Genomic DNA, 17,141 nt, shown 5'->3' with positions numbered 1-17,141 from the left:
GATGATCTCAAATAGGAAGGACAAGTTTTAAGTTGCATTAAATGAATGGCCAGAACATTTTGGAGACAAAGAACCAATGAACTGGATTCGCCCACCAAGATTCCTGCAGCTCCAGCACCGGTGTGCTATCATGTTCCACGCTGATTTGTGTTGGTCAGAGAATGGAGGACAGCTGACTGGGTTCTGGATGATTCTGAGGACGCTAAACCCTGCTTCATTTTGGAAGCTGGACTTGATCGATGAAAGCAATGGAGCTTTCAGGCCTAACAGATCATCAGTCGCCTAAAAAGGAGAATGAGCGAAGACCTGGGAAGGTGGGGACTTAAAGGGACCCTCTCAACGCCTCCTGTGCAGCTGAGACCACTTCTGCGTCCATTGTCTCCAAATGACATCCAGTTCCGCGCTGTGGCTGACCACACTTGCTGGATCTGGGCTGATCCCCTCACTCCAGGCCCCTTCTTTCCATCACTCTCCCATCCACCTACTCCACCTCCTACAGTCACCCAGACCAAGCCTGCATCTCCTGGGATGGACGAGGAGTTTCTACAACCTGCAGGCAGTGCTTTCCTCCTCAATGCTCCTTCCTCCTGCCCTGCCTCACTGCATATGTCTGGTTAATGGCTAACTCTTGTCCACTTAGTCATCACTTCGGCCAAGAAGCCATCACTGAATCTGCAGTTGGTTGCGTGCCCCAGCTCTGCTCTCCCGGCCTCCCTTGCTGCCCCTCTCAAGACTGCACTGACAACGCTACTGGGAGCACCTGCCCCCGGTGGCTCCCACACCAACCCTCACAAAACATCAATGCCCACTGCTTAACTGTTAGCACTCAACAGTGTTTGTAGAATGAATAAATAACCAGAACAAAGAAACAAGAGGCAAAATTGTAGAGAAGTTTACTGACAGAAAAGAAGAACAAAGCCTAGAAAAAAAGAGTTGACATTGAGACAAGAAAAGAAAAAGAGAGGAGAAACTCTACCTTGAAAAAACAGATAAATAAACAAGAAGGAAGTATGTGGGGATGTTTCGGAGAATCCCAAATTCCACAAAAACCCCACAGAATTAAAATGCTGGCATGCTCATATGACACGAGAAAACTGATGTGGAATTGCTGGAATGCCATTAAATATTTTTATGGTTTTATTGGTGCACTTTTGATTAAATAACCTTCAGAATGAAAATGTGTAGGGATTATGTAACGAAGCAGATGAGCCCACAGTATTTTCACCAACACAAGGAATCCCAGGGAGCCTTTGCATTACAAAAGCTTCTTGTATAATTTGAAACACAACTGGACATAATTAGTAGAATAGAACAAATGAGCACTGAAAGAAAATACCATCCTCATACTTTTAATACGGAATCGATTACTTTAAAAAGCAAATCCACAGCAGGCAAAGCACTGGAGAGATGGTTTGAAAGAAAATTCTGCAAATTAAAACCAGGGCACAGAAAGTTCTGGGTTGAACTAACAAACGATGCTCTTCTCATAAACACGGGCTATAAAAGGCATTTAAGCTGATTTAACAATATCAGCTGGTTAATACTGTATTCATTTAATGCATGGCTTTAGAATCCTGTAAAATCATTTTTCAAATTTTAGCATCTGACAAAACAGAATTAGCACCCTCATTTCTATGATAATATTGTTCATTTAACGCATGGCTTGGAGTTCGACTTCAAAGTGAATCAGAAAAAGATGCCTTTTCTCTTGTCGGAAACATCTCTTCATGCACCAGCGGCTGGACCTTACGTTTTAGCTTGGAATGCACAAAATCACTCTCACATTTCAACTGTCCTTTTATAATTCAATCATTTAGTTCATCAGTCTTAGGTAGATTCTGTAATACCCAGCCCATGAAAGCTAAAACCATTTTTAATGTCATCTTTTCATGTGTATTCTCTGGCAAGACCTGGATTGAAAGCTTCTCCAGATAATACAGAAGATGCACTTAGCAATGAACTTAACGCAAACATGCAAAGATGCCCAGAATGGCCAAGGAAAGCCGCTTCCACCCTTTCAACCTTACTCCTCCTATCCTCAGGATTGGCACTGAAAATCAAAGCGTGATGATGAATTAGGTTTGTACAAACAAATGCCCACAATGCACAAGGGCTTCCATCACTGAAAATAAAGACTGTTTTCTGTACTTTCTCTCTAAAACACTGACATTCCTCCTCAAACATCTACCCGGCAAGCAAGAGAAAGCTGACAGTGCAATGAAGGGTGAGATGATAAGGTCCTCTCCCGTAAATGAAACCCAGCCCGCAGAACAAGGAATTCAGACAGGTTGGCAGGGCGTTCTCGAATTCTCGATGGAGCTTCAAACATTCACCCCCTTGCACTTACAAGAGCCCGCAGTGGGGGGGGGCCCTCTAGACAGAGGTAAGTGACTGTTTTAGACAGACGGAAGAAAAGCTTGCACCATATTACTGTAGCAATCATGCTACTATGGAAACAGGAGAAGGTGATGGAGAAATCACAACAAACAAACCACCACCACAATTTGGCAAGGCCAAATTGGTAAAATACACTTCGGTTGGGAGAGACAGTTCAAGAGAATGAAAATAAAGATTTGTCAATTACCAATTGAATATTAAAAACCCTCAAAATGTTGGTGTTACCAACTGAATGTTTGTGTTCCCCTTAAATTCCTATGTTGAAGCCCTAACCCTGATGTGGTGGCATTTGGAGATGGGGCCTTTGGGAAGTAATTAGGGTTAGATGAGGTCATGGGGGTGGTCCCTCATGAGGGGAACATGCTCTTATAAGAAGAGACATGAGAGCTCGCTCTCACTCCCCACACCCCCCCCAACACACACACACACACACACACACACACTTCTTCCCTGAGCACATACAGAGAAAAAGCCATGTGAGTACACAGGGAGAAGGTGGCAGTCTACAAACTAGAAAGGGAATCCTCACCAGAAACCAAACCCTGCTGGACCTTGATCTTGGACTTTCTAGCCTTTCGAACTGTGAGTAAATAAATTTCTGTTGTTTAAGCCACTCAGTCATATTTTGTTATGGAAGATGGAGCTAACTAATACAGTTTCTAAGTGTGTAAACATTACATCCTACTTAGTGTATTCCAGAAATACTAACTATGGGCATGTCCTTTGGTATAGCAATTCCACATCTAGATTTTACTTAGTAGTGCACAACCAACCCTGCAAAAATACATGCAGGAGTCCATTCACTGTAGAAAAGAGATCAGTAACAGCATATGCCCAGCAAAGGGGATGGATTAAAAAGTTAATGTCAACTACAGGTGACAGAATGCCCTGCTTTGCAAATACACGTGATTACAATATGAGTTATAAAGGCAAGTTGCTGAATATTCTATAAAATGTGATTTTATTTTTGTAGAAAAGTTATGTATGTATGTTCATGTATGCAGAAAAATTTGAAAGAATATGTGCCAAATGAAAAGGGAATGGGAACATTTCTGAATTGTTTAAAAATTTACATATATTGTCTATATTAAAATAAATCAATGTGGAAAAGTTATTGTTAAGTAGTGATTCATTTTGTGATCTCAGGCTTTTGATATAAATCCACTAACATATTTGGTCCATTCCTTTATCCTTTAGGGAAGCAGAGTTCATGATTTTACTGTAGAGATTTCATGTAAAAATGTTCCGAGTATCTTTCTAGTTACTGAAATAATTATGTATATAGTCCTAATGCTGATCATTTATGTTGAAAACTAACAAAGAGATGTGTAGAGAGGATTAATGGGATTTCTAATAGATTTCTTTACATAACGGGACAATTTGGGGTAAAAAATAACTTTTTTTCTTAAGTGATCTATAATAACTGGCATGTCTACTTTTAATTATCTTAATCACCCTCTTTTCATTATTGAGTTGACACTGTGTGTGTATCTTAATGAATTTACAGAGATTATTTCAATCGATTGGTTTTGTTAACAGAACAATAAATTCTGACTGATAAGAATTCAGGATGTAATTAGTTAGCTCTTCTTATTATGCAAATTTCTGATACTTCTGTAATGAGTAATTAAAGATTAATAAGAAAGATAGTCCCGAATTAGCTGCTTCTTATCTGTAAATGCTTCAGGATGTGTGGGGATCAGGCTTCATTTGCATATTCTCAATGACTGGTAGTTAGACAACTTCTATCTGAAAGTCTCCTGGGGGAAAAACCCTGCCCCTGGCCATGGAGTTTCACAGGAAGGTGGCTGAACCCTCAACTCCATCCTCTTCACTTCTGCTCAGGAAGTGGGAGGTCAAGCCAGACTGTTTCTGAGTCCTCACTGTGCCCCTTTCTCTGGGTAGTGATCTTAAGCCAGTCATTTCTACCTCTTGGTGCCTTTCTCTCCATGCCACTTAGCACAGAGCTGGAGAGGATCCAATGAGGGAATCCACATAAGACACTTAGCAGGGGCTTGCACACAGTGGGCACTCTGTGGAAAGCAGCTGCTGGTATTATTCATTCCATAAATATTTAAACTCCTACTATTTGCCAGGCACTGTTCTAAGCACCAATGACAGTTTAATGAATGAACAAGACTAACCCCTACTTTCATGGAAGCTATGATTTTCTTTCTTTTCCCTTTCTTCTTCGGGGCTTTGTAAAATCTGAAGCTCTAAATCATGAGGCCCTGTGGTTGTGCCTTTTGCTCAGAGTCCCATCACAAGCACACGCAGGCAGGAGGACACTCAGTCAAGCCCTCTGCCTAGCGAATAAAAGAGGGTGTCATGCAGGAGGCTGCCACATTCTGCTCAGGGGCTCAGGGGAGCCCAGCAGACAAGAGCAACAGCATTCTCACAGCATGATGATACACCGCTCTTCAAATAGCACCCTCCCACTGACCGTGGCCTCCTGTGCACTGGCCCAGGGACTGCGGGAGCACCCTGTGGGCCATGTGATTATATCGGCTTCACAGCTGGCTGGCGGATGACCAGACTCAGTGGTTTGCCCCCAGATGCACAACTGTTTGTGGCAGAACCGATTCAAAACTAAGTCCCAACTCCAAAGCCCAAGCTCCGTCCCCTTCACCATGCTGCCTCCCTGCCTGCTACACGCCCTCCACGTCCCAGATAGAGGTGATGAGACCCAGCCCAGGTGACCCACCCAGGAGCACCTGGGTAAGCTCTCCAGGAGAAGGACCAGGCTCACTGTGGCTACACTCTTGGGGAAAAGAGTGACAGGGACATAAAGGACCTGAAGAGAATCACACCAGAGAACTGGGGAGGAGATGAAGATGCGCAGCTGAATCGGCTCTTGCCAGAGAGGACGGCACTGCCAGGCTTGGCTCCTGCATCTCCCACTTCCCAGTGCTGTGGCCTCAGCTCACTGACTGACACTCTCTCAATCCAAGCAGCTTTGTCTGAGCAAACGCCCAAACCACCCGGACTACCTAGAGTTGCTGTGAGCGACAAAGAGAATGCAAATATGAAGAGGAAAGTAAATGGCACACAGTAGGCACTTAATAAGTGCCACTCTGGTTTCTGAAGATGAGATAAAGTGTTCTGTAAGTGAGTCTACGACTGCTCTTCACTTTTTCCTCATTTTATCATCACGATTGTTATCACTATCACTGTCATCAGATCAATCCAGCTGGAAGTTAATTCCCACAGGAGAAGATCTAGCAGTTTAAGGAGAACCTTGCCACGTCTAATTCTGCAGAGGCTGGCGACCCAGGAAAACCAACCTCGTGCTACCTTCCAGCAGCAGCTGTCTGCGTGGTTAGGAGAGCAACTGCGCTCACCAGCACCCCAGTCTCCCCGAGCCTCTCCAACCTCACCACTCACTGAGCTGACAGGGGACTCACCGGTCCTCATCCTGGGCATCTAACGCTCTACATACAAAAGCAATAAGACTGTGAACCGTTGCTACTAAAAGATCAAAGGAACCCGAAGTGCACAGAAAGCACAAAGCAGCCGCACTCACAGCGATGATGTTGAAGAAGTCATCGTCCCCCAGCGTGTCCAGAATAGACGAGACCGTCTGCTTGGCGATGGTCAGGCGGAGACCCTTCATGCTGCCGCTGACGTCCACTAAGATGACCACGTCCTTTGGAGAAGTCGCTGCCTGGATGTACCTAGGCCAGGGGAACACACAGGGAAACGGAATCTTGACCCTCTCTGCAAGTTTGCCTTTTAAAAACTAACTGAGAGGTTTGTCCATTTCCTACCATTTTCGGTTCCTGCAGTCGAAGGCAATGACTCCATTCTCATCTGGTTCCCATTTAATCCCTAGAAGAAAAATGGAGTTATAAGAAACCCAGAAACTTCAAATATTTATTCATAGCACTTCAAGGCTGCTCTGCTTTGCTGACTGAGTGGACAGGGTGAAAAATCACATGTGAAGACCAATCCTGGAGCTCATCACGTGCTCCGTCGCCCACTCTGGGAGGGTGCTCACAGGACAGCAATTAGCCTGAGTGCACTCCTGCCAAGGCCCGCTGGCGGTGGCACTGCCTTGAGTAAAGCGCTGTCCATTGAGGAAGGACGGGCTGCAGCCCCTTCGTGGGTAAAGATAAAGTTAGCCAAGGTCATTTCTCACTGTCCCTCAAATTGCTGGACCTGGGGCATGATTCACAGGTCTCTGGGCAAGGTGGGCGCATCCCTGGACCTGGGTCAGTTATGCCTATAGTATGGGAGGTAGCAAGCATTTGATATGTTGCTATCGCAGAATATACACAGGTCTGTTCTTTCCTGACTCCTGTTTTTAAAATCAGGAATTTTGGCCTGGTTTTAAAATAAAATAAAATAAAATGGCCCTAATTGTGCTGTACAATGAAGTGTGAATTTCAAGCTTGGAGGCCTGGAGAGCTTTTCTTAGATGTAAATGGATTCCAACACCTTTAGCTTCATGGTTTGCAGACAGTTGACATTCTCTGTTTACAACTTGGTTTTTAAGAATAAAACTTTTAAAAAACGTTTTTGCTGCCTAAAAATAAGATAGAAAATCATTGTTTTCAACTCTCAGTGGTGCTCAGAGATGGAGGATTTGAAACACAGACTTTGGAGTTCAGAACACTAGAAAAATTATTTTCTATGAGGAAATCGTGACTGAGATTGTAGCCTTGAGAGTCTCCTTTCCAATTAATAATGGCCAGCCTTCCGGACCACACGGGGCTCACAGGCATGTGCTCAAGATAACGCCCCCGAGTTATTACACAGATAACTCTGAGATGGCAGTTTGTAATCCAATGAGTCATTTTGTTCTTGTCTTCCTTGTACCTACATTTCCCATCTGCAAATGTGCCTCATTTAATGACTTCCCTGTAACAAATCAGAAAAAAGTATGAGAAGCCACTGCCAATGGAAGGCCATTAGGTAATGAAGATAAAATAAAGCTGACATGCTATTGTACACTAAAGGACAAGAATGCAATTTGTTTTAAAAACATCTGACACACTGCTTTGTACAAAGCCAAGTGCAGCCACATTCATACAGTCTTGACACATTTGCAATTATATCCTTGGTGAGGCTAGGTAATGTTCCACACAGGATTGGTTTGAGTCCAATATAAAGAGAATTTATCTTTTAATGTGTTGACTCATGGTAGGCGGTCAGTGGGTGTTTCTGGAGTTGAACTGTGTGTAGTGTTCTTCGATGGCGAGCATGGCTGCCATCCACCCTCCCCATCGCTGTGCTCTACCAGAATGAGAACATGGTCAGTTCGCCCCTCCTGCCCAGCATTTAGGCCTGGGCCTGGGGGACAGGAATTGATGCCACCGCATGCTCTCCTTTGGACTGAGTTCATTTCTCTGCAAGTGGGATTGTCCCTCCTCCCAGTCACTCTGACAAGTGAAGGGCAGACAGCAGAGACGAAGAAAGGTGGGCCCAGCCCCTCCTGCCCTCAGGAAGCCTCATATCTAGCAGAAAAGCAGACACTAGGTATGAAATCACAAGAACCAGAGATGTCCAGAAGGACAGTACCTGAGACTATGCTAATGTATAAAGGTGGCTCTAAAAGGAAGAAGGCCCTGAGGCTGTGTTAGTGAATAATGGTGGCTCTTTACCTGAGGCTATGTTAGTGTATAAAGGTTGGCTCTAATCCTGAAGATGAAGGAGGCTCTTCAAGCTGAGAACAGAATGATGGCACATTAGGGCGGAGGTAACAAAGGCCTACCAACTGGGCAGCTTGACAGGAGTGTATGCTCTCATAGTGATGGGAGACAGATGTGCAACATCAAGGGCCACGCCCCCTCTGAAGGCTCTAGGGAAGAGTTCTTCCTTGCCCCTTACCTTCTGGTGGCCTCAGCGGTCCTTGGTATTCCCTGACTTAGAGCTGCATCTCTGCAATCTCTTTCTCATCTTCCCATGGCTGACTCCCCCTGTGTCCCTGTGTCTTCTCCTCTTTTAAGGACACCAGTCACCTTGGATGTAGGTCCCACCCAAATACAGTATGATCTAATCCCAACTTAACTAATTACATCTAAGAGACCCTACTTTCAAGTAAGGTTACATTCCGGGGCTCCAAGTGAGCATGCATTTGTGGTAGAGACACCATTAAACCCACTAATGGGTTAGATTCATGAAACCTAAGTGAGGAGTGGCCACAGGGTGAAGAAGAATACCCCAGGTAGAGAGACCAATGTTTGCAAAGGTCCTGAGGCTGAGAAGAGCGCATCAAGTTCAAGGAACTGAAGGAATGCTGGTGTGGCCGTGCCCAGTGCACAGACGTTTATGCAGAGGAAAGAGCCTGGTAGCAGCAGGAACCTGAGGCCCGGGCTTTCTGAGCCAGGACATCAGTGCACACTGAGTGAGGATGCAGGCAGTTCTAGGCACCGCTGCCCTGGATGTAACAACAAAAGTCAACCTGGTCTCCAAGTCCAGACCGGATGGGCTTTGCAGGGGTCAACTTGCTCAAATCTGACCTTTGGATCAAAACCTTCATTTCACATCAGGGAATCCAAGGTTCTCCGAGTTCAATAGCTTTCCCTGAGATTTCTAGTAGGATGAGAACTTAAGTTAAGTGAATAAAAATAAACCGGGAGGGACATCTGAGGGCCTTTAACCTGCTCCAGCACATCCTGAATCTCCGGGACTGGAACGGCAGGGGCAGCATTCACCAAACTAATTTGACCACTGAGCCCCTTCTCCCCAAAACAGTCTCACAACAAAATGTTTTAGGAGAGAAACTTCAGGAAACTCTATTCCAGATGGTACCATCTCCCCAAGGACATATCAACTTTTTAGTATATAAGTTTTTGCACAGGTAGATATTGTGAAAATATCCAAGTAACTTCAAATCCCAGAGATAGTAATAGTTGGCTCACTGACATGCAGGGAATTTTGTGATGCAGGGAACTGTCTGTTAATCAAGAGCTACCCCCAGGAGCCACGTAACTTCTGGAAGTGCACATGCCTTTGGGGACCCACCCAGGCTGGATGGGGCATGCATCTCCAGGCAGGAGGAAGGATGCAGCTCAGCAGACTTAGCTGCTTCTCCCTGGGCCTCGCGGCTTCATGAGCAGCGCCAGTGATTGCCAAGCTGCCTTCCTCAGCTTTCAGAGGACAGTCTCCAGAACATTCAGCACATCCTTGAGGTGAGACTCAAAATAATGTCAAAATCTCTACTGCAGACTCCAATGCTCAAATCTGACTGAATGTACAATATTGTACGACATTCATATACCCCATAGCTGGTCCCCCGGAGTCATTAAAACTAATATTAGAGTGAAATTAATTTCATCTAAAACAACATATGACTTCATGTTCTCCTTTAGCACATGCAAACGAACAGCGGGGCCAAGAGAGCAGAGCCTCATCCAGCCTCGTCTGAAAGCTGAGCCACATGCTGCCAATATAATTGCATGTGACAGAAAGGTTTAAGGCAGTCCAACAGCACTAACAACTACAACAAAGAGCACAGTAAACTCCAAATATCTTTTTGGCCTCTCGATTTATTTCTGCCCTCTACCTCAACAAAGGGTATCTTTGCCCACTGCTTTTCTTCTCTCCTTAGGGCCAAGTCCTTTCCCCAATACTGCCTTGGAGCCGCTAATGACATCCAAGTCATCTGCACAACCCAACACCTGAAAAACACTAACTATCACATTGCAACCTGGGATTTCTCTTCCCTACCTGAGAATAAAAGCCCAGAGAGATGAGGAAAGAAAGGAAGGAAAATCAAGAGGTAGCAGATGTTGGTTTATCCCTAACTGGGTAAGTTCTGCCCAATTCCTTCCTCGATATTGTTTATTCAGCCCCAAATCTTAAGTTTAAATGAATACCTCCCAATATAACTTTAGATCTAAAATAGCTGGTCTACAATGAAATGCTAGCTTAACATGATTGAGTTGTAATCAAATTTGGAATGTCTTCTAAGACAATCCTCCAATATCAACCACACTTCACCTACTGCTAACCCTTGGTGAGGAAGGCGGGCAAGAGAAAAAACAGAAAGTAACACTGTGCAGGGAACCTACTCTTGACATGTTACCAGCCAACAGCAGCTTGCAGAGAGCTCTTTGGTTATCCAAACTTGTAGAGAGCTCTTTAGTTAGCCATCCGTTCCCCTCCCCGCAGCTGTACTGGGAACCAGCTTTCACCTTCGTGTGGCCCAGAAATCATGACAAAGACCAGAAAAGCAGTTCCCTTTGTGATCATCGAGCCTCCTACTGGAACAATCTCCTGAGATGAGGCTCTGGGATGGGGAGAGTCTGATACTGGGGAAGGAACTGAGCTGCATATCATCATGCATACATTTAATTGGTGTCTGTGTTTGATTAGCTACTGATCTGTCTATGACAGATAGTTTTCTCCCTATATATATTTAAGGACAGCTACAAATGACTGTCAGTCAGCCATATCATTGTGGACAGAGGGAAGAATTGGCCAGAACATGAAGGATGGATCAGCACTGAAGGCCCCACCCAGGCAGAAACTGGGACACACCCAGGACTGTAAAATCATGAACTGACGAGGCTCTCAGGATAGACTCGCTGTGCAGGCACAACTCCGCCTCCTGGGAGGTGATGAGCCTGGAGATCCCTTCTAACCTTAACATGGTGGTCATGAGGCATCATGAGGTAAACCACCAACAGAAGGGGGCACCCAGTGTCCCGGACTTGGTGGATATTGGGATAGACAGGACAGAGACTTGGGAGGACTTGGAGAAGAGGGAGCAATGGAGGGGGATGGCAGAACTCTACATGGCTCTACACTGTGTTTATGCCCATTCCCTCCTCGGTCATTCAGTCCCTTAGACAGAAGCTAGTGACCAGTTTCCCAGAGAGGCAGCAGCTCTACTGTTCCTAGGGAGGGAAGGCTGCTAATACCAGTATGATAGGGGATGGTAGATGTTCTGGACTTTGATTCACTGAGTGATATATCCATTTAACAAATACATACTGAATACCTACAATGTGATATTCTTGGTGCTGGTGACAAGTGATGGACAAAACAAATGGCTCTGTCCTCCTGGGGCAGGTATCCCAGTAAAGGAGACAGGATTGAAAGCCGTAGGCCAGAGTTCATATTTTATAGGGTAACAACCACCATGAGAACAAACAAAAAAAGAGGTGGTTGAAGCATTAACACCATTGCCAACTCCCTTTGACCCTGTTGGTATGTCCTGGGTTAGTCAGTTCATCTCTTGGCCTCTGTTTTCTCATTTGCACAGTGGGCATTGCAGGAGCCCCAGCTCAGAGGATCACGTGAGGGTTAAAGCAAGCAATGCGTGTATGAGCAGCCAGCAGAGAGCTCAACAAACAGTGGCCACCATCACTATCATCAGCAGGAGTGTTACATTCACAGCAATCCCAAAGGCTCTCAGGGATGAAACTGAACTAAACAGAGCTTCGCTAGCCCTGAGTAAACAATCCTGCAGAGCCCAAAGGCCCTTTAACAGCAGTTTTGTTGTTGCTGTTGTTTAGAAGAGCTTATCTGAAGTTCCCTGTTCAGTGAGACCCTTTTGTAAAGTAGACACTAAAAGGCAATGCCAGTAGTACCTTGAAAACTGGGCATCAGATTATACAAGTCTTTTTCTACAGTTATACTATTCAACACAGTAGCTAGTAGCCCCATGTGACTATTTCATTCTACATTTAAATTAATTAAAAGTATAAAATTCAAATCTTAGTTCCTCAGTCTCACTAGGCACATTTCAAGTTCTCAGCAGCCACCTGTGGTCAGTGGCTACCACATTAGACACTAGATTCAGAGCATCTGGGTGGTCACAGACACTTCTTTCAGACAGCACGACAGAACTGTTGCCACCTGCCCATACACATAAGGGATACTTGTGGAGGCCTATGTGAAGTTATGCAGAAGTGGACATCATCACAGGTATGCTTCTAGGCTAATGCTGACTAAAATTCTCCTTCCAGAAAGAATTTCCTTCCACCTCCAGAGATGAGATTGTGCTCCTTTTCTGTGATCCCCCAGCACCCTCTATTTCTCCTACCTTAGCATGAAACACACTGTACCACAACGACCTGTTCATCTCTCTCCCCATGGTGGTCATTGTCCCTTCATTTAGGCGCCCACTCCAGGCAAGGCCACAGTATCCTCACCAATCCCCATGGTTTCACTTGACTGGCCCTACCCACTGTCCAGTGTCCTGGATTTCCCATGTGGGCACATGACCCACACCAGGCTAATCCTTGGACTTTCATCCAAGCTATTGAGAAAGATGCTGTCTCTTCCCAGGACCATAACTGAAGAATGACCCTGCAAGCCCGCGGCCACGTTCTCCATTGCTAGGAGATCATCTGCCAGGGAAAGAAGGTCAGAACAGAGGAAGGTAGAGGTGAAGAATGAAAGCAAATAGTCAAAATCCAAATGGCATTGCTGACTTCTGGAATCTGTCTGTGCCTCAAAACTGCACAACCCTTGAATTTTGAGTTACATGAGTCAATAAATGTGCCCCTTGCTGGAGCTAGTCATAACTGGGTTTCTGAATCTTTCAATCAAAATCCCCGATGAATGCATGTCCCAACAAGAGGGGCCTGCACAAGGGCCGAGGCCTTTTCTGTCCAGTTCCCCATTTTATCCTCAGGGCCTCACACAGAGCTCAGAACAAAGCAAGAACTCAAGATATATTTTTGTAAGAATAAAGAAACATCCCTTCTGCTTAAGAACATGCATGCTGATAACTGGCTTACAGTATTATATCACTCTACACATGGAAAGATGCATCATGAAAAGAAAAACATCCTAGCAAAAAAATGCCCCTGGATCCTTTTTCCAATAATCATGTTACATGCTCTCTGTTCAGAACTCAGCACTGAATGACTGCGTGACATTTATCAGGCAATGAAACCCCTTTGGAGGACTGTGACCTATGTCTACATTAACATAGAAAAGATGCAGAAATTTTACAAAGTCAAAATTCTGCTATAAATGTCATAAAAGAACTATAAGCATTTCTGAGTCAACTGCTCTGACTGATGAACACCTTGTATGTAATTAATCTCCCCTATTATATAAACTCTCTATTAGAATTCCCTTTTATTGTAGACTGAATGTTTGAGTCAAGCCCCCCCCCCCATTCATATGTTGAAACCCTAACCCTCTATGTGATGGTATTGAGAGGTAATTAGGTTTAAATGAAGCTATGAGGGTGGGGCCCCATGATGGGATTAGTGGCCTTTTAGGAAGAGTAGGAAACAGCAGAGCCTCTTCTCTCTACCCTGGGAGGACTCAGGGAGAAGGTGGCCATCTGCAACCCAGAAAGAGGGCTCTCACCAAGAACTGAGTATGCTGGTACCTTGATCTTGTCCTTCCCAGCCTCCATATCTATGAGGGATAAATGTCTGTGTTTCAACCTTTCAGTCTATATTTTGCTATGGCTGCCCAAGATTATTCATACACCTTTATTTTCAAATTTCCTCATGACCATAGTTTGAGGGCTTCCTGCTGGTGGAGACAACAGATGACCTCTGGTTTCTTCTTATCTGCTCCACTTCAGCCAAATGCCACATGGCAAGATGATGAGATGTCCTTGTGGCTTCCTCAATGGATCAGCCACCCACCAAGCTCTCATTTCAGCAACATCTGTGTGAAATTTACTCTCTGTTGAGTGTTTCAAAGCAGACTGCAACTTGGTGATACTGGAACTTTAACAGACCGCTGTTTATTATAGCATTATCTTTAATAAGATATTTATTGTTTAAATTCCTGTGAGCTCCAGGAGGAACATGCATTCCCTGCTGAACACAGCTCTTGGGAAATGGTGAATAATCTGGCAAAGCAGACATTGGCAGGCAAGTCTCAGGGGACAGATGCTGTGTGCAAGGCAAGCAGCTCCTCGGGGCGGAGGCTGGCAGTCTCTGTGCCTCGGAGTGGGAAGACATCAGGTGCCTAGCCTTACTTAATGAAAACATAAAAGACTCCACTTAATTGCTCCAAGATTATGCAGGATGTTTTTCCCCCTTCTTTTAGGTTGAGCTTGTTAATTTGTACAGCTGTGTTGCTGGCACAATTGCAGCCTCGAGTCCTGTTTTCACAACTTGTAAGCAAAATTAAAACTTCCCTTTTTAATTAAAATTCAAACCAAGCCAGAGTTAAATTCCTATTGCAGAGTAGAGGCCTGGGAAGGCTCCCAAATGAACACCTGCTTCACGGCAAGATGGCCAGACTCTGACAAATGCACTCATTGGAAGGTGCTGCTGGTGGCCCCTAAGGATAGGTTCCCGACATCCGTGGTGCGTTGGCCATTTCGGCCCCTTCTTCCAAGGGCAGGTGGCTCCAGAGGGGGAAAACTGAAGTTCAAATTTTCCATTTCCTACACCTTTCAGTCAGAACTTAACTCCTCCAATGATGACTGGTTCATTTCCCCGATTATAACAATAGTATCAATAATAATAATAATAATAATAATAATAATAATAAAGGCAAACTCTTGTGAGGAAGTTTAAATACTGTATGTCTCACACCACCATTCCCCATTTTGGGCAACTCTATGAATGACTGTATTGAGAAAGATGCCGGTGCGTGTGCACAAGGGGGTGCAGGTGCCACATGGCCAATCCTATCCTGCACCTGCTGATAGATTTAATAGCTTTTTAATTGGCACATAGTTGACATGCAATATTATATTAGTTTCAGGTGTACAACCCAGTGATTCGACATTTAAATACCTTACAAATGATCACCGTGGTAAGTAATAAACAAATGCCACCAAATAGTTACTACACCACTACTGACTGTATTCCCTATGCTGTCCATTACATCCCCATGACTTACTTATTTTATAACTGGAATTCTGTTCCTCTTAATCCCCTTCACTTATTTTTCCCATGCCCCCACCTCCCTCCCCTTCGACAACCATCAGTTTGTTCTCTGTATCAATGAGTCAGTTTCTATTTTGTTTTGTCTGTTCCTCTGTTTTGCTTTTTAGAACATTTCATTTTCTCTGAAAAGAAGGGGGACCAGTTTTAACCACGAACCCTAAAGGAACATATCACATGTCCCTTTGTTTGAATCATAACTCTCCATGCAGGATACTCACCTGGATACTGCCGGAAAAAGCCCTTTGCACTTCCAAAGTACTGCCATATGAGAGACGGGTCACGGTCAAAGTTATCCACAAAAACTTTGTTTAGGGATTCAGACCAATAAACACCATTGACAATTGCTGGGTCTGGGGGGAAAAAAAAGAAAGAAAGAGAGAGAAGATGTTACAAACCAAAGTGAGAGAACCAGGCTGGCATTGCATAGCTGGTGGTAACCAGCATGAGGCCACCTTGCAGAAAGCCACAAGGACAGTGACAGCCCCCGGAAACTCCATATATCAGGGTGTCCCCATCCTGCCCTGCGCGAGTCCTCCAGCAAGTGGGAGCCCTCCCAATGGCTCCTTCCCTGAAAGGCACATCCCTTTATTCTCATGTGGCCCACAGTTCTTAAGGGAGCAAAGAGAGACCTTCTTAGCATTTTTTTACACTTTTCCCCACCCTGAGCCTGAACTCAGCTTAACAATAGGAAAAACATGTGTGTGTTTTTTTTCTCACTGCAGTTACCTCAGCCAACACAGTCTCGTTCAAATTCTCTCCACCTCAGCCCTAGAAGTTTGCTTTTTTAAAAAAAAAAAAAAAAGGTAAGTAAATTGGAATTGTGCAAGTAAATCTCTCCACTTCTTTTGTTCAGCAGCATGAGCGCAGGACGGAAGGCACCACCTCGCTGTGCTCTTCTGCTGGACTCCTTTGAGCAGCCCGTGGCAGAAACTCCAAAAACGTATGGATTGGTGAAGAGAGGGCTGGTTGGCTGGATGGGTGATTAAAACGAGGATTACAGACAGCTGTCTACTCTCTGACCCGCTATCCCAGGAGCAAATCCCTCTTCCTCACCCTGGGCCGCCCAAAGATAACCCCTTGTCCCACACATAAGAATGAAGGGCAAGGGCACTGAAGGAGAATGGACAAGATTTCTGGCTACTGGTGGAAGCAGGGTGGAGCAGCGAGGATGTCATGACTGTCCACTTTTTGTTTTTTTTAATCTCCGAAACTCCTGTTTCAAAATGATACCACATTAAGCAACATTCCGTTCTAACTGGGGAAATAATTGTCCAGTCCCAGTCTGATGAGGATAAGACTAACAACAGGATGAGCATATTAATAAATACGGAGAGGAGGAGGAGAAACCTTTCAGTGCTTCCTGTGGGACAGGCACTGTGCTATTTTATCTCCTACCACCCTACCTCAGCCTCCAAGACAGGCTGCCTTGCTACCCTGCAGGCTACACAAGTGGAAACTGAGTGAAGAAGGTTAGGTTCCTCCTATCGGCACCCCACTAGGAAGTGACAAAACCTCTGATCAGTGTTTTCCTTATTTGTAAAATGGGGGTAATAGTGCCCACCATCAAAGGCTGCTTGGAAGGTTAAAATAATTGACAGAAAAGGCCAAGGGCATTCCTAAAGTCATCTATGGAGGTATTTCACTGGCCTGAAGTCCCACACCCTCCCCAGAGCTCCCTGTGGGATTCTAAGCCACAGCAATCCCACCATGGCGTCCTTATTCCAAATATTCATCATTATGCACAGCTGAGGGGATGAGGAGAGATTGGGTCACTCCAGTCCTCAATCTCATGGTAAGACAACGAGATAAATCATGTCAGAAATGTTCATATGAATTAGGTACACTGACTTGCTCACTATAGTGCACCCTATCCCCCCCCCACCCTCCTCCACACAATCTGCCCTCTGCCAGCTGGCTGCC

General features: G+C 44.9%; 1 protein-coding gene across 1 annotated transcript in view; it reads right to left on the bottom strand.

Annotated features, from left to right (window-relative positions):
* CACNA2D3 (calcium voltage-gated channel auxiliary subunit alpha2delta 3) overlaps nt 1–17,141 on the bottom strand; it is an 807,563-nt gene that overhangs the window by 436,190 nt on the left and 354,232 nt on the right. Inside the window, exons 6-8 of the mRNA XM_023755701.1 lie at nt 15,440–15,571; nt 6,165–6,225; nt 5,921–6,071 (exon numbers count right to left, since the gene is read on the bottom strand). Coding sequence (XP_023611469.1) covers nt 5,921–6,071; nt 6,165–6,225; nt 15,440–15,571 — 344 coding nt within the window. The remainder of the gene's footprint in view (nt 1–5,920; nt 6,072–6,164; nt 6,226–15,439; nt 15,572–17,141) is intronic.

This window comes from Myotis lucifugus, unplaced genomic scaffold (assembly GCF_000147115.1).
Source record: "Myotis lucifugus unplaced genomic scaffold, Myoluc2.0 scaffold_83, whole genome shotgun sequence".
NCBI lineage: Eukaryota > Metazoa > Chordata > Mammalia > Chiroptera > Vespertilionidae > Myotis > Myotis lucifugus.
Note: the sequence above shows the minus strand (reverse complement) of the source record. Positions and strands in the feature narration are given on the sequence as shown.